This window comes from Spodoptera frugiperda, chromosome 9, assembly GCF_023101765.2.
Source record: "Spodoptera frugiperda isolate SF20-4 chromosome 9, AGI-APGP_CSIRO_Sfru_2.0, whole genome shotgun sequence".
NCBI lineage: Eukaryota > Metazoa > Arthropoda > Insecta > Lepidoptera > Noctuidae > Spodoptera > Spodoptera frugiperda.
In genome coordinates, this window is record NC_064220.1 from 4,879,026 (window position 1) to 4,903,802 (window position 24,777).

The following is a 24,777-nucleotide window of genomic DNA, read 5'->3' on the forward strand; positions in this document are numbered from 1 at the left end:
TTTTAACATGATTCTTAGAATAAATATTCTTCAATATCATATTAAGCCTAGTATCACATTCGTCACTTCCTTCTACACAAAAATAACAGTAGGAATTTGTCTTTTATTGTAAACTTTTACTGTTTGTGCGAAAAATATATTGACTTTTTCAATATAAAATGCCTTCTGACAACAAATGTCGCAAGCTTAGTTAAAACCATCTCACATAATTATTCGACTAACTAATAACTTTAGTCAACAGCGAACATCACTATTCACGTCAACTGGTTCGTTTGGGTTACGTTCGAAAACCAGTACCTATATCCTTAAATTAAGGAGATTTAGGCGTGGCGTAATATTAATTATTATTTTACTTTTCTTAAATAATTAAACACAGTCGAAAAATAAATTTTGTTAAACATTAAATCCCTCTATTATTTCTAATTGGAATTAAATTGATGATTGAGTTCTTTTAGTATTTGCTTTAATTTGAAATAACACAAGTTATGAACGTCAATTTATGAATGTTGATTTTGTTGGGAATTTGCTTTGCTTGAATCTTTTTCAATAATATTTAAATTAAGATGTCCTATTAGTTTGAAAATGGGTAAGTATAGCAAATCAAGATGTGAATATTATATTAGCACAATTGTTCGTTCTTATTATTTGTTTGTAGATGAAGCAAAAAATGAAACCGTCGACCTTTCGAGGCGTGGGTTGAAGAAAATAGAGAAAGCGCCCGCAGAGGAATCCAAGACGATTATTAATTTAATCCTCGACCAAAATGAGTTGCAGAGACTAGATAATATTGACACATATAATCGTGTCGAAAACGTAAGACACCTAATTTTTTATGTCCACTACCAAAATATTTTTAATTTTCAGTCACGTATTTTAAAATTTTACGTTAAAATAACATTTAATGTTCTCATGTTTAGTGAAGAAATCATTTTAGTTATGCATGATAATTTATTGTACACTTGATAGAGATCAGAGATAAACATATTGTTTTTGTTTTGTAGTTATCAATTTGCAACAATTTCCTGTTACGCATGCATGGCGTATCCCGGTTGACGAACATTCGAATCCTAGCTTTGAATAACAACGGCATACTGCAGATAGAGGGTCTCAAAGACCTGATTTATTTAAAAGTACTGAAGCTTGCAGGTAAGCTTGTACATCTCATTATTTCTATTGCTATTTCAAGGCATTTAAACATTTACACATAAACAAATAGAATCTATACATAGTTCAGAATTTAGATTTAAGTAGTTGAAGATTTTTCAAGTGACGGTCTTGAAATTATATTTGTAAATTTAATTATTTGTGGTTCTGTCTAATAAAATTGTAAGATTTTAGTGACCCAAAGACAATTACAGAATAACTATTGAAATACACATTATATACATTACATAAAGTATGTAATTAGGTTTTAGAGTTCTGGATTTTTAACTTACAAAATGTATTAGTAATTAATAATGATTCAATTAATCAACCTATTTAATATTCACGATATACGGGCAAAATAAAAATTACTCTATGTTTACAAAGTCTAGAAACTTTAATCTATCTCTGTCAGAATATTCAGTAGTTTTTTCATGAAAAGTTACAAACATACACCTATACATCCTCCCAAACTTTCTCATTTATAACTATTATTTATTAGTAGGATTAGCCACTTAATATACAAATTAATATCAGAGGACCCGTAGTAATGTCTAACTTAAAGCTAACATTTATCAAGTTAATGGCATAAAATTGTAAATAAGTCAACAATGAAAACATATTGCACTCATATATTATTTATGCTATGTTAAATATGTCTAGTTTCACTAATATGGTATATGGTATGGAATCTCGGTTATTATGTTGAATAAGAAAATGAATGTGAACTCAAATCACTGAGGACAAAACAGAATAGATAGTAAAAACTAGTTATTGCTTGATATTAATATGTTAAGATGAGTTTAAATATAACAAACATAAAAAAGAACATATATACAGTAGAATTGAGACCCTCCTCCTTTTTTTAAGTTGGTTAAATATTAACTTGTAAATATTTTAATAGTTCACAGTAAACATAATCAGAAAAAAAAGCATTACTTATACCAATTGTATCCTTATCCTTATTTGTAATAAAGTAAATAGAATACTTTTCTACTTGATTATAAGATGAAGATTGATGACATGCATTTAGATATTTTTAAACCATCCAATGAGATCATCACAGATAAAGGTCTCGGTCATAATATTATGAGATCATACAAAGGTGTTAAAATGTTTACTGTCATTGAAGTAATAATACCTCATTAATATACTACCTTGATTTTATTTAATCATGTTCTAAGTGTATGATTTGATTGTGTAAGATGCTAAGAAAATAAATAGTAAAAGTATGGAAAAGGAGAAATTAAGTCCTATTTATAATAATTGTAACTAATTAAAATAATATAAAAATTCTTAGTTCTTTGTTCAAGTTAGGCGGGTCTTAAATATATGCAAAATACTAGTGTTATTATAGTACTTTGTTGTCTGTTTGATTATAGACCTTTTTATGTTTATCTGTTAGTTTAACAATTTTTAAACTTATAATAATAATATAATATTTTTGCTCAAACCTAACCCTATATCTCCCTATTTCAGGAAACAATATAAAATCAATAGAACATTTGAATCACAACATGCACTTGGAACACTTGGATTTGTCCAACAATCAAATTTCTTTTATAGCTGATATATCTTACTTGAAGAGTTTGAAGGTGAGTGTCTCTGAATGTCTAATTTACCATATAAATAAAGTACCTACTTTTGTAAGTGTTCCAACACAAAGGTGTTGGGTACAAGTATGCTTCATATGACTGACTACCTACCCAATAAACTTATATGACTGACAGTTCATATATGTCACAGTCTTAAATCAAATTACCTCATACATCATGGTTATCCAGATGTTGTTAAACAGGCCCTTAATTTTAATGTAAAATAATTCTCTACTTCAGCACTTGAATCTAGAAAGAAACAAGATATCAGATCTGCGACAATGTGATCGCTACCTTCCATCACACTTGGAGCACCTAGGACTTGCTCACAACAGTATCCAGGATTTGAATGAGATCAGTCATTTGGTGCATTTGAACAAACTCGAGAGCTTCTCAATACAAGGCAATCCATGTGTTGCGATGGCTGGCAAAGACAAATTGTATCCTTTTTATCAATGAGAATTAGTTTGAAGTGTGATCTTTTGCGTTAAAAGTCAGTGTGATGTCGCGTATATTTCATGTTTAAACTTAGTAAGTAATTCTAAAGGTATAAGTTTTTAACCGATTCGTTGCGGATGGCACGACAGACGTGCCATCCAATTTTTTTACATATGGCGTATGACACGCGTTTCGTGTCATTTTTAAATGACACGAAACGCGTTTGACCGTTTACTTTCGATTTTGGAAGTCGACTGAATACAATTCAAGGGTAAACAAGAAAAAAGAACATTTTATTCTGTACATGGCTGATGGCACAATAGGCGTGTCATCAACTGATATGGCGCTTGACACGACTGTCGTGTCACGAAATATTTGTTCGTCGCCACGCATAAAAGTGCACCAAAATGGGCGTCGCAACGAATCGGTTAAACTGACCTGGTCACTTACACTAACATTAGAACTTAAGACAGGATGTTTACCACAGATGATCCGTGATCGTGATTGGAAACTCATAGACATAAATAAACATAGTAAATAAGTTCGTCGTCTTAAGTTCTAATGTTAATTATAGAGGTATAAATATTAAATATTATTTGATCCTTGACTCGCCAAACAGAGGATTTGATTACAGACCATTTGTCCTCAACTGGATAATGAGTGTGAAGTCTATTGATGGCTTTGTCGTCAGCGCTATAGAAAGGTAATATTTTATTCTTCAAGGTTAATACCGATGAAGCTTTTGTACAAAAAAAGTGTTACTGAATATCTTTCATCGAAAGACATATTTCTAAAGAATTTATTAACGAATAGTTTTCTATAAAGTAATTTAACTTGTGATTATATTAGATTATTATTTCCTAAAACAATTAAAATTTATAATCTTTTTCAGCCTAAAAGCGGAGTGGTTGTACAGTCAAGGGAAAGGGCGACACTACCACGCGGGGCAACACCAAGAGTTGTGTGAATATTTGGCGTCTACCTGTCCTCTCACCGCCGACGCCTTGGAAACGGAAGACCAGAGGAAATTACGTCTTATATTAAGCAAAGTAAGCTACGTTTTGTAAATTAGGTTAGATGGCAAACATACCTATCCCTTTATAAGGTAAAGGCAATATTTGTAATATTTACTGAACTTTTCGTTGAAGTAAACGTGGAACGTGAAAATATTCCCTTTGCCTTATTAAGGGAATTCAAGGTGTGAATAGATACAGAAGAGGGGTGTATAAATGTTGGGAAAATGTTCTTACATCTATTCACTCCATTCCCGTATCTACCACCCTTTGAATTCTATTCATCCCGTTTAACTTTATTATATAGCTGTCGTGTTCTCGGGTTGTGTAACAATGTATAATGTTTGCAGGCGCAGCATCACCAGCAGCAGTTGAAAGATCAGACACACAGTCCGTTAAAGCCCAAGTTGCAGTCACCGAGAATGCAATGTAAGTACTTATTTACTATGTACTTATGTAATACAATACATACTATCTTTTAGGCCAGCGGCTTTGCCTGCGTTCTCGGGATATAAAGTATTCAATTTTATTTCAGAGTATAATCTATTTAATAATATAGCAAGTTTAGGTTTCCTCTCGACAAATCAGGTCAGTAGTTTAGGTAGATAGGTAGGTTTCCCTAAAAGGCCGGTAACGCACTCGTAACTCCTCTGGTGTTATAGTTGTCCATGGAAGGTGTCGATTGCTTACCATCAAGTGACTCGCTAAGTCGTTTGCCGGCCTTGTCATAAAAAAAATTAACCATGTGAAGGTCCGATCTAAAATACTTACATACTAAGTTGAGAAGACGACGTTTAAAGTAAACAAATCATCAAAAGAGTGTGTTATGTGGAGAATGTTTGGAATCTTAATTGAAATACGTTTCTATAGAAAATATGTATTGGAGGAATGTGCGAACTATGAACGAGAATTACAAGTATTATAACTGGTTTAATTAATGAACTTGATTCTCGAAAAATCTTCACATTATTACATTTTCTGTAAAGAGTTTATTGCTCCTTCTACTGGACCTTTGCGATGCCTGAAAACATATATCTATATAACAATTAGGTACTCTATTTATAATATTTTATTTAGTTTATAATTGTGCTATAAATGGTTCGATAATAATAATTACATTTTTAATAGTAAAGTTAGTAGGCGCGATGTTTAATTAACAGATAAATATGTTGCAGCTAGGATATCCACGCCGCGGCACATGGGTCGGTCGCCCGACCGGCTCACTTCGAGTTATCATGCAGCTATGACCAAGTCCTCGTCTCCTTTACATCAGATGTCTTCCTCACTCTGTGGAGAATTATCCGGCATTCCCACCGCCATGAGCCAGAGCTTCGACTCCCCCTCTACCATGTACGCAACGGAAAAAAGAGACAGCGCTAGAGAAAAGGAAAAGGAAAAAGAAAAAGTTCAAGGTATATTTAGCAAAATATACTAATATTAATGTATTCTATTGATTCTATTCTAAACTCACAAACTAACTTCGTTCACAGAAATACCACAACCAAAGCCAGTGAATCATTCATTAGAAGCTGCATCGAAAATGGTGCCTGTACCTGAATCTCTCATGAGTCCCGACTACCAGGACCCGATTTACGACATCCAAAGATCTATACCAAAGACAAACAACTCTGTGCACAGTGTTTCCAACACTTCCTCACAGTCCAGTAACAGCAGTATCCACGATGACAAACCAAGGCACGCGAAAAACATGAAAGGATCCCCGAAATTACCAAAGAGTGCTACTTCATCGCCCAAACTTAAAACTAGAATGGAGCAAAGAAAAGGCAGCTTATCAAAAGTAGAAGTAAAGAATGAGGAAAAGAAACTTAATGGGATTACAAATGAGTCTGAGCAACTCGGCGCGGACATGATGAAGTTGCCTTCGAACCAACGACGGCAGAAGAAGATGAGTGTGGAATCAATGGCCGCGGTCACTATACAGAAAATGTGGAGAGGCTACAGAAGTAGGAACTTGAACAAGGACACGCTCAGGATACTGCACGCCATACAAGCGGCGCGAGCTCGACAGCATATACAGTTAGTATTATATTATATGCAGCGTCACGCCTTTTATTCACGAAGGGGTAGGCAGAGGTGGACATTACGGCACGTAATACTGCTATACAATGTACACCCACTTTTCACCGTTTGTGTAATAATGTATCAATTATGCAAATATATGATGTATTGTATCAATTATGCAAATATATGATTAGCTAACCTCCCTCCTTTCATGGCTTACTTGGATTTATTACTCAAACAGTAGTGATTTTACGTTATCTTTTTTATATGAACAGTGACAAATAGGTCAAAAATCTAACTTTCCGAGGTCTTTAATGTCATGCGAGGTCGTTACTTTGTATAAAATAACCCTGTATTTTGTATAATCTGTGTTTTATAATACCAGGAGGTTGACATGCGACATGGAGGCTACGAAAGCCGCGTTGGAGTCTGAGCGAAAAATTCAACAGCTCCAGATGCAAGCTATTAACGCTTTGTGGAAGAAAGTCTCCACCCTACAGGCAGCTGGTGAGTTTGTACATGTAGATATAATGGCTTATCTATACTCTATACTAATATATAAAGCTGGAGAGTTTGTTTGTTTATTATTATGTTATCGGCTTACTCACGTAACTGTTTGACGAGGAACTCGACTAGTTTCAAGCCATCCTAGAGGCACATATTCATGAGCAGCATTTATCGAGGAAGGCTATAAAACATCACGCTATGACCAATAGAGACTGAACAGAGCGGGTGAAACCGCGCGGGAGTGCCTAGTGTATAATATAGAAAACGTCCAATATTTTTAAATGGTTCAATTTAGATGTTTCAATATTGTTTTCCAGACAACCAGAAGCAGCGGTTATCGGAGTCCGATGACAACACAGACGCATTGCGGCAGTTATCCGAGACATGTTTCAGCCTACAAGCGCAGGTATGTAATGTATTCAGCAATTATTATTACCTATTTCGGCTAAGGTACGTAAAAAATAGTATATAGACTTGAGTCGATTTGACGCGAATGAGTACCAAACATATCAACATTTTTTTAAGATGTAATCTATTCGTGACGTTCTATGTCTATTACAAAGGACTAATAACATAACTGACGAAAAATAGGTTTTACATCAGTGTTTTGTTTGAAGGCGCGCTCAATTACTACTCTTGCCAATCTTCTGAATCGAATTCCCAATAACCATTAAATTCCTAACCCCAAAAAACCGGCAACGCACTTGTAACGCTTTCTGGTGTTTCGTGTCCATAGGCGGCGGCAATTACTTATTATCAGGCCAGGTGATTCATCTGCTCATTTACCGGCTTATATCATGAAAAAAGTAAAACGTAACGCAAAAGCAGTGTATTGTGTAGTATAGTGTAGCGTAGTGGTTATTTTTTAATCTGTCTTAATATAATTATACAGATTCAGACAGTTCGTTTCTTAACCAAACAGGTGATATATTAAAGGAGAGACAAATTATAACTGATTCTCTCTCCGAGTGAGAAGAGGCCTTAGCTCAGGAGCGGATACTTATAGGCTGATGATGATCCCAATGGTGAACAGGAATGACGAGAACGTTTTATATACTGTACTAGCGGACCCGACAGACGTTGTCCTGTCTACACGTTAATTTGAAAATTTTATTCTTTTTTTAATAAGCTAAAACATTCTGGACCTTTTTGATGAAAATTATTATTCAAATGTTATGACAATATCTAACGTCATTAATATTTGACACTGCGATGGTAGCGCCGTCCGTCGGATCCGATGTAAAACATTCCAAAATCAACAACTACTAATAAATTAAAAATTAATTAAAAAAACATTGTCCAGCGGACAAAATTGTGAATCTAAACCATTCTCAGATCCTCTTGAACACACACAAAAAGTTTCATCAAAATCCGTCTAGTCGTTTAAGAGGAGTTCAGTGACATACACACGTACAGAAGAATTATATACAATGTGATAGGGGTGAGACTTCTAACCCGTTAAGGCTGAGTACTACATCTAATTTTATCGACAAAAGTCGGGGGTCGAAGGGGTCGAATCCCCTCCCTCTAAAAATTATGGCTATTTTAATATTTTTTTTACTTTTTTTGATATCAAAGGTTGTATGCGTCGTAGAAACAAAAAAAAAAACGACAAACGGTAGCTAATAACCTTGGCTAACTAATTCATTACTTTTTTCATATGTTTGATAATGTTTTGGTGAGAAAAAAAATAATTTCTGAATAATTTTTACCGAAAAAATCGCTATATTTCAATATTTTTAATTGGGGGTTCAAGCCCCCATATTTTTTTTGTCGATACAATTAGATGTAGTATTCAGCCTTAACGGGTTAGAAGTCTCGCCCCTATCACATTGTATATAAAGATGTACAATTGTACATGTTACGTAATAATGTACTACTTCAAGAGTAATTGGGTCTTTTATTCCATATAAGTTTCATATCTTATATTTATGAGACAGAACGCCAAATGACACCATTCTGGCATACCTACCGTTTTCGCTTTATACGTCGTACATAGTCGTATATACTATCTCTTCATACATGCTCGTCAATCGAAGGCGTTTCTTTATACTGCGAACATAATAATATATTACAGTGATGTCTGTTATTAGGTGGCAGAACTGCAAGGCTGTATGCAGGAGGTGTTGAAGGCAGTTTCGAGCAAAAACCACGCAGAGCCGGTTGGCACTCAGACCGATATCACGGCAGTAATCACTCCGCAGGTGAGCCCTTTCTCCTAAGTAACTTATTACATATTAATCAATTACAATATTATTTTGAATGAACCTTGTAACGTTAGGATCCGCTGTAGCTTACGTTAGGTACGCAAGGATAAACTGTTGGTGACTTAACTGAGATTGACGTCTACAGTTGGACCATTACAAACGTGCGAAGTGTCATAAGTAATTTTTTATCAGATCGATCGATGAGCGAGTGCTCACAATTATGCCAGTTGTGCGGTATTGTCACATTCCTTCGACGCACATCTGTGAACTATATCTAAACTAATACTATGATCGTTTTCATCAATCACCCCTAAACTGTCACTTGATTAAAAGTCACTTAGCGTGACGTGGCACCTAAACTAACCCCTTACTTGTACTGTTATATGTCACTTAAAGTTTGATTAAAACAAAAATTATGTTAAAATCACTTACCTTACTTAAGCGTTACTTAAAAATTAGGAAAACAGGCATACGTATAGAGATATCGCTTGTCAAACATTCGGCCATAATTACTGCCGTACTCAAGAGTCATTAAATGGTTACTTAAACAAGTTCTTAGCAAATGTTTTCGGAACAAAATCGTTAAAGGAATACTTTAAGTAATCATTAAACGTCTCTGAGTACGGCAGTTAGATGTCTTCCATATATGTATGATGGTGTGTAAAGGTAATTGACGTTTTATCTTATAATATACAGGAAGAACGCTGCACGTGGTTACGGCGGCCGCAGTCTCTGTCGCTGAGCGGAGCCCGCGACCCGCCCGCCGCCATACCTGTCAGGGACAGGGAACACTCGTGAGTTCTAATAATATACACTCCGATTAAGGACGTTTTTCGGATATCGATTTTGAGATAGGTGATTCATTTCGGAAGTAAGAGTACTCCACATTTGCTTTTCACATTAGATAAGTTTTTTTTTAAAACGTTGCCGCTCACTAGGATTTTCTCCTGTATCGTGGGTGCGTTTACAAACATACAATTTCACATGCACATGACACCCAGACCCGAAACAACAATTTGTGAATCATAAAAAGAGTTGCTCCGTGCGGGAATCGAACCCGCTACACGTTGCACGGCAGCCAGCTGCCCAGCCACCGTGCCAACCTTGTAGTCTAATTAGATAAGTTACTAACTTAATGTACTCATAAGTACATAGGTCCACCAATTAGCAAGAAATCATGTACATATCATACAGTAGTACACTGTAGTAGTCAACACGGCTACTCACCGAGTTATGCAAAATCAATTTATGAAAGTCTCGCTTTGTATCATCTTTTCGCACATTCAACAGTCAGTTTATACTAGTTTTCCATAGCTTGATATGTATCGTGTATACATAACCTTATTCTATCTAAATTAACTAAAACAATTAGTGGTTTAATCACGTAAATATACTGAGAAAAGCTCTACTAGTTTTGAGTCACAGAGGGACTTTCTAATGAGCAGCGTACGCGTCCGCAGCTAACGAGGCGCGTCCGCGCACGTTGCTCATGAGGTCCGTGAGTGAATCGATATATTTAGTACTATACCTGATTATTTAATAAATGTTTTTTTTTTATTGTACTTTTATCAATATTATGATCGATTAAGATAAGCGTCCAAAGGCCAGTATCGTACGCATAGTACGCATTCCGTATCACGTCATCAGTACGTTTCGCATGTAGGCATTGCTGATGATGCGGTCCGTACGATACGGATCAGTGGACGCAGTTGTATGAGTTTCTATACAAGACAAATTAAAATTCGTTGCGTGCGGTGCGTACGATGCGGACCTGGAGACGCGTACCCTTACATTAGTAAATAAATGTTACAGAGAAAAATCGAACGAAACGGCCGCTCTTGGCATAGAGCGAACCGAGTCCGTCATAGAAGAGCAGGCAGCAGGAACTAACGAAGTGGACGCTGATACGAGGGCGTGTGACGTCATCGCCGACTGATACCACCACCAAGTATGTATTGAGAATCACTTCTACATTGAAGTTGATACTCTGCAGATACTGCTTAGGCATGTTCGGGAGATGGTACACTTTAAAATAGTATATAATCTTCATATACCGTCAATTTTTATCTACTTGTATAATTTATCCCCGAGTATCAGTTAACAATAATTATTTATTAGCATCAATGTTTTACTTATTTATTTATAAGCGTTGCTATATCTTACTTCTATACGCGTAACCAGTATGTTCTTTATTACACTTTTAAAGATGTTGACGCGGTATTGTTATGTATATCTAAAAGATTCAAGATTCCTTATTTATTACTACGGAGATATTGTGCAGCTCAGCAACTTATCTGTTATAGCTATTCCATAAAAAAGGGAACAATTATTTATGACATACAATTTAAGCAAATGTGTATCATCTCTTTGACATGGTATAATAACATTATTTTGTGACAATCCGCATCAGTTTTTCTTTAAAGTTAACCTTAATAGAAAAATGCGTTGGTCTCGAAATAATACAAATTGGAACTATTCACATTAGATGTAAGGTATAATATTCGTTGTACACTAAAGCAAAGCTTGGTCTGTAAAGTGGGCTTGTTAAGTAATTAGGGTGATATTGTGTAATTTGATAGTTAAATTATGGTTTATAAGAAGCAAAACCGATCTTTTAAGAACCTATTTATTATTTTAACGTTATTTTATTTTTGTAACAGCCTGTATACAGTTTGCTGGAAGATATAGTTGCTATCACTAAAAATGGGCACAATTCATTGATGTCGAGTTGTTAATGGTATAAACCAAAGAGTTTGATGGTATTATAAAAGACAAAAACTAAAACAATTTCCTACAAAGACACTAAAATAATTTATACTATAAAACTATCAAGGGAATTAGACTGCTTGGAAATTAATAATGACAATTTGTTTATTTAGATGTAAGATAAGGCTTAAGTGTTGGTGTATGTAATATAAACCCTAAACGTTCGTTTTAAGAAAATATGTATTCAACCGTTCTTGTCAGAACAGGCATTTGTTGCAAAACTGGCTACTTTAAAATGGAGCATATGCCTTAGCCTTTTGATCGCTAAGTAATACTTCCCGCAGCTAACGTTGATGCATTCTTGAAGTTTTACATACCTTCCTGCCACTTTAAATGTATATGTCGTAGTTAATTAGCTTAATTAGCCATTTAAATGCCGGTCTAAATGATTAGCTGTTTGATTTAACGACTGAATTTCTCTGTCAGGCCGTGAGTCGAAGGATGTTGTTACCAGAATGTTACGTTTGGTTAGGTTTGAACAGCGACCAGCACATAAATCGAATCACCATCATTGTGATATCATTTATTTATCACGCCTTTTTCCCGCCTTGTATGAGACAGACTCATACTGATTTAAAAACCACCCCGGTCCTTTTTCTGCTTTGAGCCGGAGTCCCGGTAACCTTTTACGTTGTCCGCAGCTCCTTATTAAACACGCTAGGACGTTAATTAAATAGCTGGTTAAGCTAGTTGGATACGACATACAATCACTTTACTGCACAATATCAATTACATGGAGCATTTACATTTTCGATTTTGTCATTTGCTGACATCCTTGCCGATTGTTAATTTATTTTTAGGTCATGTAATGTTTATGTATAATTATACAAGTTACAAAAATATTAGGCAGGTAACTTCTAATATTATTATTTTTACGATTCTATTGGATTCTTGTTTAGTGTTTACTATCTAATCATGTTTTAAACAAAAACTATTTTTGAATTATATTAGATGTGGAATTTGTAGATGACAGACGACAAACGACATAGTAAAATAATTTTATTCGTTTCGTCGGTGTTATACATTAAACAAAATATGTTGGTTGATAATATAGTAATCTGTTGATTAATAATATAATGCATATTATATTTTAACATTCTGATAAATGTAAATAGGTATGCTTAATAGTAGGCGTGGTTGTTGATTTTGAAACGAAATGATTTTGATATTATGAGACATTTAATTAATTAGGTTGTACGGGTCAAGCCACGCTAGGACACTTAACAGTCAATCGACAACCAACCCTAACACGGCGAGCGTAAAACCCAGTTTACTTTATCGAACAGTTACACAAGTCACGAGACACGACTAACTGCTTTGCTCTGAGTCATTTAATGGTAAGTTAACCCACTCCTTAGCAATAGTTTTCGGAACAAAATCGTTACTAAGGATTTTTTAAGTAATCATTAAATGTCTTCGAGTGCTGCAGTAAGTCGTATAATATAAATAATTGAAGGGTTCTTAAGCTTAATGCCCCAAGGTACCCGCGAAATTTAAATTTCCGTAAGTGTTTTGCAATGTTTACGAAAATTTTAATTTTGGCCTACCCTGGAACATTCACCTTAATATGCTTTTATTAAAAGTCTTACTGATATATTGCCTTTATACTTACATTGCGATTTATATGTGTTTCGAGATATCTTTAGCGGCTTATGTAAATGTTTATCAGAGTTGAATTATGGCAAGCATTGTTTACTAAAAAGACGGTACCTAATTACCTATGTACATTGTACAGTTGCATCATTTATATGGATCACAAAGCACTGATTTCACTGCCATTTTGCAAATAGAAGTGAATACACAATTTTAGGACAAACTTAGGTACTTGTTATTATGTATTCTCTGATGTATAGACATATTATGTACACAAATCGGCTAATAGGGCAGTATTAATAAGTGTTAAAAAGTATAATTCTAATTGTGTGGCACATAAATGTTAATATTTATGTAGATTAAAATTATACAAAAAGAGGAATTTTGAGCATTCCTAGAATATGTCTATACATAGGTTAAATAAGATATAAAAATTCAGTATTTATTAAAAACACATTTACAAGTTTTCGAAGTGAAGCGAAAAATATAGTTCATTTGCATCTATTTAAACGTGTTTCTATACCTAAGGAGGTTTTACTGTTATCGCTTAAAGTAGAATTAAAAACTAGGATAAAAAAAATTGATGCCAAAATAAGTGGTCTACTCAGAAGAAGTAGGTATTAAACATGTGCGTGACTTATGACGTTTGATTGTCAGAAAATGCCCAAGACATTCGTATAACATAAATGTACTTCGGTACTACCCAACAGATGCGATACATATTTTTGCGGATTACCTATAATATACATAAATTAACTTTCGAATTTGTCAATTTATGTTTCAGCAATAAATCATTTTAATACACAAATAATACAGGGCATCACGCATGTCTAGCCCGTAATACGAGTAATAATAAACTTTATTAATTATTAAACGGAATGCTTGTCAGCAGAAAACTTATTTTGGTATAAATTACTAGAAGCAGTATCAGCTTGGCGCTAGCAGTCGAGTAGTAGAAACTTGAACATGGAGTACATTAATTTGACACGAGATCCAAGTGTGTTCATGTACAAACGCGGTATAAGTAGCGGGATGTCGTGTCATATGTTTGATATTTCGACCGCGCCCGCGATACTCAGGCAAAACAATGATACGTGTTTCATGAACCGTCACAACCAAACGACATCTAGGTACCACTGTATAGTTAAGAACTTTTTATTATAATTATGTATGTACATATTAAATAAAAGGTGAAAATTGAGATGCCTTGTCTACTGAGCTTTATTTTTGTCGCGATATTTTTTTTAATTCTTTATTTTTATCGGGTGTGTCTACTAGTTAACGAATCTCTACGCTTGAATATAATATGTATTTTGTATATAATTTTTCTGTAAAAGTTGTGACTATTTTGACTGTAAAGATAGATATGTATGAGTTGAGGATTATGCATAATACAAATACTGTTAATACGATACGTTTAGAACAATATTAATACAAAAAGTGTTTTTGTAATATTCATCAAGCTCACTTGTAAGAAGTTGAAATATTGTTCGTAAGAACCAGTTTAAATAGTCATAACTTGGGAGTTATGTCAATACCTATACTAAGTACTAGTCATTTTTAACAACGCGTTGTATTTTATTGTAGTCAGTGCAATTAATTTTATCTTCACATTACATGACATTTAATGTTTTCACAAGACGTACTTTTCTCTTTACGTAGTTTAATAAGTTTCAGAGCATGTTTTACTGTATTCGTTGGTATTAATTTGATTGACATGAAATGAAACTGCGTTTACTGAGTGAGCGTAATTTTAATTTTTCATTTAACTTAAAGGGTAGTAAAACATGCTCTTTACTCTAAATAAATATTGAGTCTTAATTAATGATTACGTTATTGGCTTACTCTAGTAACTGTTTGACGAGGAACTCGCTCGTATTCTGTGCAGAATTCCGCGACACCTGACTAGGCGATTGTCGCGCTGCTACTAAAACTAGTCGAGTTCCTCGTCAAACAGTTACTTGAGTAAGCCGATAACATAATAATTAATGTATTATGTCTCACGAAAGTTATAATAAAATTAAGCCTAATAAGAATGTTAACCGTTTATACATATAATTATAAGATAATTTGATGTTGAATCTGTTGATGTCTTCACAAGTATTCCAGTCATCATTCATAATCAATCAATCGGTTTACTCGTATTTTTGGATTTGATTGCACAAAAAAAGAATAAAGATAGATTACAACCTGTTAATCTTTGTCTAGCTTTTATTCAGGTTTATAACAATAATCTATGAAAACGGATGACACTAATTTTACTTTGATTGAGTTGTGAAGTTGTAGTTTTACCAAATGTTCGATTGAAATGGTTGTGAAGTCATCGATGGGTTCTAAAGACACTTGCCGTCCTGTGTAATTTCTATTTCATTGCGTTCCCACCTTATTTGTTGTCCATTGCGTTATAGCCTGTATTTATTATGTTTTATAAAACAATTTTAAAATATTCAATCGTATTTTAATTACCTATTTTTATATGGTGTTTTCAATGCATATTTTTCAGGTTGTTTTACTGTAATTTTGGAACAAACTTTGCATTTCGGGGTCATTTTCTTGATTTTTTCTCGATCGAAATTAGTCGATGTTATTATGTCTTGGAAGTAATTACTTGTTTAAATTTAATTAAATTATTTAAACAAAAAGCAGTCATCTTGTTCTAAAGGCAGTCTGTTATTATATCTAGTGTCTTGAAAGTAATAACTTGTTTAAAAAAGAGGTTGTGATTGCTTTTGTATTAATTGAATTATTAAAACAAAAAGCAGTTATCTTGTTCGAAAGGCAGTCGATGTTATTATGTCTATTGTCTTGAAAGTAATTACTTGTTTGAAAAAAGAGGTTTTGATTACTTTTGTTTATATTAAATTATTTAAACAAAAAACAGTCATCTTGTTCTAAAGGCAGTCGATGTTATTATATCTAGTGTCTTCAAAGTAATAACTTGTTTGAAAAAAGAGATTGTGATTGCTTTTGTATTTTATTTTATTTATTTTATTTTTCATTTTGAGGAACAGCAAACAGTTACATTATAAAATCTTACAACTAATATAACAATAAATAAATAATATAATATTAATTGAATTATTAAAACAAAAAGCAGTGGTCTTGTTTGAAAGGTAGTCGATGTTATTATGTCTTTTGTCTTGACTTGAAAAGTAATAACTTGTTTGAAAAAAGAGGTTTTGATTGCTTTTGTTTATATTAAATTAATAAAACAAAAAGCAGTCATCTTGTTCGGAAGGTAGTCGGTGTTAGTATGTCTAGTGTCTTAAAAATAATAACTTGATTGAAAAAAAAAGCATTTGTTGCACATGCACAACAACCGAGTGGAGTAATATGTGGATATTTATTTTTAACTATTTCAAATGCTTTCTTCATATTTTTAGCATTATCCCCTATGAGGACAATACACTTATGTACAGCGTATGTTTTCATCACATTTTCTATTTCATTAGCAATATATTGGCTGGTGTGGCGATTAGTTCCCGTATTCAAACTTCTTATGAATACTGGTTGTGGCATTGATATGACAAAATTTATAATACCTTCAGTACGTACGTTCCTCCAACCGTCACACTGGAGATGAAGGTAACTTGCAGATTGTAACGCTTCGCTCAGTTCTGTTCGCATCTCATTGTAAATTTGATCCAAATATTTAGTTGCGAGTGCTTTTAGTGCCGGCATTTTAAATTTTAGTTTCTCAAAAAAGCTAATCCAAAGAGGATGCGTTTGTGTTTCGTTGTGTGAGTGAGGTTACCGGAGGCCCAATTCTCCCTTCCCAATCTTCCCCATCCCCATTCCCGAACAACAACCCTTAAATTCCTAAGTCCCAAAAAGCCGGTAACGCACTTGTAAAGCCTCTGGTGTTTCAAGTGTCCATGGGTGGCGGGGATTGCTTACCATCAGGTAATACGTCTGCTCGATTACCGGCATGTCTCATAAAAAAAAAATGCTGTACCATTGATAATGGAGGGGCTGTCACAAAAACTGCCTTTGAAAACTCTACAGCAAGGTCACTCTCATTCATATTTGTGCTGTGTGTTTCGTCTTCCTGTAAAATACTCGTATTTGAGCCCGCTGCAGTTATTGTCACATTAGAAGTATTACTCGTACTACCTTCTTGTACTTCCTGAATGTTATCCAACGTACCAGTGACGACTTTCTTTTCCAAAAGCAATGTTTTCATTTTTTTTTTAAACGGGTGAACTCTTGAAACTTGCGACGAGATGTTGAGTCATTTTGGCAAAGTGACTGTATCGGTATACTTTATCACGGAACTTGCATTTAGCCGATTTGTTGGCTAGCTCGTGATAATGTCGCCATACGCGTTTGTCTTTCGGCCGACCCATTTTTAACTAAAACAAACATAAATTCATGTTAAATATTATTCAGTTTCAAGATTCTGGATTCGACAACATATAAAGTACCATTTTGTGCATGGAGAATTTTTAACTTATTTTCAGACGTGTGATGATGAAATGTTCGAAACATCATATAGGGTATCAAGAAAACTTTTCTATGAATTACATTATCATCTTAAACCATATTTACAGAAGAAGGACACTAATTGCAGGAGATCGATTTCAAGTGAAGAAAGGCTTGCAATATGTCTAAAGTAAGTAAACAATTCAATTTATTTATAAAAGCGAATTAGAGTCTCATGACCGAATCAACGTTATAAAGTTGTTCAAAATAGTAAACATTATTTCTGACAAAGAAATTGTGACACGTTTGACATTTGATCGTGTGTAATAACTGACGGGGCTGACATTTGTGTATCATTTGTGACCATTCGGGCTTCTAATTGATTCTGAATCATTCCTGAAATTTGAGGTTCATTTTCTATTTTGCATTTCATTCCATTACTTTTTGGTACTTCCATTGGCAGGTTTGTTTAGCCGCCTGGCCACTTCTGGAAGCACTTTGTCGTTTAATGGCGTCACGATGATTGTCACGCAATTTTTTCCATTTCGCTTTAGCAGTTTTTACTGTAAAAATAAAATAAAAGTTACATAAACTAAATTCGTGTGACTACCTCAACGCTTATAGCATTAAATTAATAGCGCTTATAGCAATAAATGCGATATCTCGCATCCTTTATATTGGTGCAGTTCTTGATTCCATACATACTGGCTGAAAATTCTTGAACTTACTTAATTTTTCAATACTGAAAATATCAGCAGCATCTGTTAATTTTTTTTTCTCTAGAGTAGATTTGCAATCGGTCTTTGAACTATAAGCGAATTGGTTGTATGTCTTGTGGCTTTTCTGGTGGGGTAGCCAGCGCCGCCCCTACCAATCCAAACCAAGCATCTGTTAATGATGCAAAAATTGTTTGGTATTTTTCATTGTTTGAAAATAGTTGAAAAGGTTTTAGTTTACCTTAGTTATAAAATGCTGCAGTGTAATCGCAACCTGCAGGTATATGTATAAGGTTTGGTATTAAGGTATATAAGGTTTGTAAGGTAATGGGTATGAAGTAGGTATGTAGCCGTGCGGTGCGGCTACAGTACTCCCCGAGCGAAGCGTACTGGGGTCTTGACGACTCTGCCTGTCCGCGTTCTTCTTACGTCGCTGGTAGGTAGACAGGGTTGATCTTGAGTAGCAACTGGGGGTGTCGCACAGTGGTCTGAGTGATCGTAGTTCGTGATGTAGGCTGGCTTAAGACGCTCGATTGACACGTTAGTAGTACCTTTAGGTGTACTGAGTGTGAAGTACTTCTCAGTTCTTCTCGTGACTAGGTACGGACCTTTGTACGGACGTTGCAGTGGTTTACGTACTGCGTCTTCACGTACAAATACGTGGCTGCAAGTTTGTAGATCTTGATGCACGAAGATGTTCTGCCGATTAGCGTGCGACTGATAAGTGGGCGTTAGACTTGTGATAACTCGATGTAGGTCTGTCACATAGTCGTTATCCATCTTCGTGTTAGGCGATGGTGAGATGAAATCGCCGGGTAGCCTTAGAGCTTGTCCGTAGGTGAGCTGTGCGGCACTAGTGTTAGTGTCAGTGCGCGTGGCGGCTCGTAGTCCCAGTAGCACAGTAGGTAACTCGACTAACCACTTGTTGTTGTCAACGAGTCGAGTCATGAGCGCAGCTTTGAGCGTACGATGCCAGCGTTCCACGATCCCGTTACTCTGCGGGTGGTAGGCAGTAGTCCGGGTTCGTTCCACTCCCAGTAGCTGAGCGAGATTTTTAAACAGACCGCTCTCGAACTGTCGTCCTTGGTCGGTAGTGACTTTGATAGGACAACCAAAGCGTACAATCCAGGTCTCGTACAGTTTCCTTGCGACGACTTCGGCTGATATCTCACGCAGGGGAACGGCTTCTGCCCAGCGTGTGCAGCGATCGATCATCGTAAGTAGGTATCGATGTCCGCTCGAAGAAGTAGGCAGAGGTCCGACGATGTCGATGTGTACGTGTTCGAATCGCTCGCTAGGCGGGAATGGTGTGACGTCACTGTGCGTATGTCGATGTATCTTTGATTGTTGACAGTCGACACACGACTTTGCCCATTCACCAATGTCGATGTTCATAGACGGCCAGAAGTATCGTTGTTGCATTAGTTTGCGTGTAGTACGGATACCAGGATGACTTGTATTGTGCACGGCGTTGAATGCGATGCGACGAAAGTCAACTGGTAGGTATGGACGAATATGAGGCGTCGATACTTCGCAGTAAATAAGTTTGTTTGAAGTAGGTATAGCGATTTTCTTCAGTTGAATATTTGTTGGTTTTGATAAGTTGAGAATATTGCTGTCCTTTTCTTGCGCTTGAGACAGTAGATCGTAGTCTATCGGCGATGGCAAGTCGATTGTTTCGACGCGAGACAGTGCGTCGGCGACCACGTTGTTCGCGCCGCTCACGTGACGTAGGTCGGTCGTGAACTCGCTTATGAACAACAGCTGACGCGTGCGTCGTTGCGTGTCGTTGTCCGACCGTGGCTTGCGTATAGCGTAGGTAAGCGGCTTGTGATCGGTGTAAACAATGAGTTCTCTTCCTTCGAACATTTTTCTAAAATGTTTGATGGCCATGTAGATCGATAATAATTCTCGGTCGAACGTACGTTGTTGTGTTTCCGAGAATTTCTTCGAGAAGTAGCCGAGAGGTACCCATTTGTTGTTTACAAGTTGTTGTAGGACAGCTCCCGCGCAGGTGTTTGATGCGTCACACATTAGCGATATTGGTTGAGTGGGTGACGGTGATGGGTGAGCGAGTAAGGCCGCGTTTTGTATGCTAGCTTTACACAACTCGAATGCTTGAAGTGCTTCGTTATTCCACTCGATTTTTGTCTTGTCGCGTTTCTTGGAATTATGTAGGAACGCGTTCAGCGGCGCTTGTATGCGGGCCGCGTTAGGTATGCTGTCGCGGTAAAAGTTTACCATGCCGAGGAATCGACGTAGATCGGCGATTGTTTCGGGCTTGGGGTAGCTAGTGATGGCGTTGACCTTTTCGAGTGGCGGTTCGATTCCTTCGCTCGACACTTGGTATCCCAGGAACTTTACTTTTTCTTTACCGAAGACGCATTTTGACGGGTTGACGGTAATACCGTAGTCGTTTAATCGCCGTAGTACTTCGTGTAGATCTTCGATGTGTCGTGCGTTGTTCTCGGACGCGATGATTACGTCATCGATAAACGGGAATGCGTAGTCCAATCCGTTGAGTACTTGATGTATGAACCGCTGGAATGTTTGTCCCGCGTTTTTTAGGCCTGGACACATTCGGGGAAATTCGAACAAGCCAAACGGAGTTGTAATGGCTGTTTTCTCGATGTCCGGTTCGTACACGGGTAGTTGTTGGTACGCACGATTAAGATCGAGAGTGGTGAATATTTTCTTGCCGTGTAGTAGGTACGTGAAATCTTTGAGGCGAGGTACTGGATAGCGGTCGGGTTTAGTTACGTCGTTGAGTCTTCGGTAATCGCCGCATACTCGTATGTCGCCGTTCTTCTTCGGGACGACGTGTAGTGGGCTGGACCAGGGACTTTTGCTTGGACGGCATAATCCCTGCTGCATCATTATTTCGAATTCCCGTTTCACGGCCAGGTATCGGTGTGGGGGTAGTGGCCGGGTTTTACAATGTACGGGTGGGCCGGTGGTTTCGATGTGATGTTCCACACGGTGCTTTGGGATATCCTTCATGCACGACGGTCTAAGGATGTCGGGGTATTTACTGAGTATTTCGTGATAAGGTTCCTCGACGTCTATGCTTCTTACAGTTGGCTCGGCGGAATATGAGATCGGCGCTTTGACGGAGAGGTTAGTTACCTTGTCGACAAGACATCGACCGGCTATGTCGACGAGTAGTTGATGGTGGCGTAGGAAGTCGGCGCCGATGATTGGCTTGCTGACTTCTGCGACGATGAATTTCCAGCTGTAAGGTCTCCGTAGGTTTAGGTCCAACTGAAGTGTCTTCTCGCCGTAGGTAGGGATGACTGTGTTGTTCGCGGCGTATAAACAAAAGTCAGTTGGAGATATCTTCACGCCTTTTCTTTTGGGGATGACAGAGACGTTAGCTCCGGTATCAATTAAAAATGACAGACGTGAGTTTCTGTCTGTTATAAATAGGCGGTATGACGTAGTAGTTGCGCCGGTTCCCGCCGCATCCAACGCAGCTTTTAGTTTTCCGGACGGGCGTTTTCTTGGAAGTTACATGGGCGCGTGCATCGCTGCGCCTCTTTCCCGAACCTTCGATGGTAGTAGCAAACTCCATGCGATTGTTCCGTGCGGCGTGGAGTGTTACTACGCTGTCGGGGGTGGGGGCGATGTCGGCTTGACGATCGCGATCTGTTCTGAGACCGCCTCGTCGATCTCTGGTTGCAGCGATGGTTTGATTGGCTGGCTGCCTTGAGTTCTGCGATTTCCCTCGTTAGCATGTCGATTTTGTCTTCAAGGCATGCAGGTACACGGGGGAATGTGGGGTTTTCGGTGACTGCAGCGACCGTGCCGTGAGGTTGCGTTTGTTCTAGAATTTTGTCCGCCATCATCGCTAGTTCATGGATGTCGGAATGTTTCGCGATGTTGTCGCTGACAGCGAGGACTGCTCGCACGGACTGGGGGAGGTGGTTAGTCCACATGATACGAAGCGCAGCGTCAGAGATGTTTTCAGCTGCGAGGTTCTTCATACGGCGAAGTAGCTGTGACGGTTTTAAGTCGTCTAATTCCATCTCCGAGAGCAGCCTCTGTACTTGACGTTGCTCTGATTCCTCGTAGACCTGGAGTAACCTATTCTTCAGAGCTTCGTAGCGGTCTCTGTCGGGCGGGTGGAGAATTATATCGGAGATTTCGTCGAGGTCTTGTCGTTCCAGGTGACCGACGACAAGCTCGAACATAGCTTGGTCCCCCTTCTTCTGTGGCGACATGATGGCTTCGAACTGGGCGAACCACAGACGTATCCTGTCGCGCCATATGGGTGGGATGCGCAGCGACGTCGACACGCTCGAGAGTTCCGGCGCTTTCTCGTTGGCCATTACGACGAGCTTGATTCTTGATATTTTCTTAGGAGGCGATTCTTGAGGATCCGTCGGCCGGCAGTATCACGTCGGGGTCACCACTTTAGGAGCTAGGTAGGAGAGCCTAGTGTCCTAATAGTTAGGGTTTCTTCTTAGGTAGTTGTTAATAAAACTCCGGCGAGAGATGAGTCAAGAATGTTCGATTTATTCCAGAACTACGCTTTTTATACTAATATTTACATATGTACAACAATATGTATATTTTGACCAATGGCGACGCGCCGGGGATCGCGAGACGCGCGGGGCGCGCAGCGCGCCTTTTGCACACGGCACTCTCGCTGGCGTGCCTATAAATATTGTGTCGACCGCGTCCCGCGCCCTTTTGCCGCGCGCCGTCGTCGAGTGAAGATCGAAGATGAAGAACACACGTCGCGCGTCGGGTGCAGGTGCGCCGCCTCCGTCCTCGGGCTCCGCTGGCGCTTCATGCTTGCATGCGCGCCGCCTCCGTCGCCGGGCTCCGCTGGCGCTTCATGCTTGCGTGCGCGCCGCCTCCGTCGCCGGGCTCCGCTGGCGCCTCATGCTTGCATGCAAACCGCTTCTTTCGAAGCGACCACGCACGGCACGGTGTTGTGATAACAATGCTAGTGCCGCTGCGATGTTTCGTAAAACTGTCTTTTTCAAGACAATGCTTTTCCCCGTTTCTTGCTAACAGAGAGTCAAACGTCGCTTGGTAATTGGTATTGCTTGAGGTATGTGGTAACTGGTTAAGGTATATGGTTGGTAACTGAGGTAAGTATATGAATGGTAATTGGTAAGGTAAGTATATAAGGTTTGGTATTAAGGTATATAAGGTTTGTAAGGTAATGGGTATGAAGTAGGTACATATGTAGCCGTGCGGTGCGGCTACACTGTAAATGCATGGAAGGCGGAAAGACTTTGGCATAATTTGCTGCCTAACTTCAACGCTAAATCGGTGCAGTTAATGCAATCAACAGTTTGATTGTTAGTCTTTCTAGTTGGTGAGCTGGCAAGCCAAAATTCTGATTCGACAAGTTTGTGCATATTTCCTAACAAAATAATCAAAACGTCAGTATCAGAGGATTTAATTAAAAATTTTGAACCTGGTTCCCTTTAGAAGCGTGAAACTTAATCCTTGTATCTGCCTCTTTGTGATGACATTCTTAATTCGTTTTTTATAAACTTATTAAGAGTGAGAATAGATCTGGACTACTAGATTTAAAATTTAAATCAATACTGGCTAAGATTTCACGAGTTTGATGGTTTAGTGGTTGGTTAAACGTTACGAATACAATTTTTTTACTCCTGTTTTTGGCATTGTTCGCCGCTTCTACAAACGATATAAAAATTGTATCATAATCAATCGGTGGATTTTTTATAAATGGAACGGGATTTATTTTTAAAATGTGGGAAAGTATGTAACTTCTCCATGAACCCATTCCAACAATCATCGGATTTGTTGTTTGCAAATTTGCAAAACACTGAAGAAAGTTCATAGTTGTCCGTATGATGTATCTTCTATGTGAACAGTTTTTAATCAGAATATATCTGTGGCTCTAGTGCAGCATACGCGAGTTTGAAGCGCGAGATGGATAGGATCACAGAAGAGAGAGAGTTATTGTGGATGTTTGTCCTACGGTAAAAATACGGACGTAGCCGTGCTAAAAGGATAGTGGAGTGTGCTTTCGAGAGGTTCCACATATATTCCAGAAGAATTCGTTTAGGCTCTAAACCAATTAACAAAAGTAGTTTTAGCTACCATTACTTTTTGAACAAAATGGGACGTCAATCTAAAACATCACATAATATGCGTCAACACCTAACGTAGAATGGGTTCTGCAGAATTTAATGCCAATCGTAGGAAATGATTATAACATGAGTGGGATTGTGGTTAGTGAAAATTTTAAAATGATATTTTAATATCGATTATGGAGGTCTAACTTGGGAGCACGAGACTGCCGTGTTACCGAAAAAGGGCACAACTAATATTTTTTGTGAAATTGAGTTACATATATATTCGGAATCAG

The 24,777-nt window shown here is 37.5% G+C and overlaps 1 protein-coding gene across 1 annotated transcript; it reads left to right on the forward strand.

Moving 5' to 3' along the window:
- The first annotated feature begins 431 nt into the window (after window positions 1-431).
- Window positions 432-15,735, forward strand: LOC118281969 (centrosomal protein of 97 kDa). Its single transcript, XM_050695991.1, has 15 exons — window positions 432-586; window positions 656-813; window positions 1,002-1,146; window positions 2,623-2,738; window positions 2,979-3,178; window positions 3,796-3,879; window positions 4,069-4,225; window positions 4,540-4,618; window positions 5,365-5,601; window positions 5,680-6,226; window positions 6,597-6,718; window positions 7,036-7,124; window positions 8,812-8,922; window positions 9,622-9,719; window positions 10,738-15,735. The coding sequence occupies exons 1-15, from the start codon at window positions 583-585 to the stop codon at window positions 10,859-10,861; spliced, it is 2,271 nt and encodes a 756-aa protein (XP_050551948.1). The 5' UTR covers window positions 432-582; the 3' UTR covers window positions 10,862-15,735.
- Window positions 15,736-24,777: the final 9,042 nt, after the last annotated feature.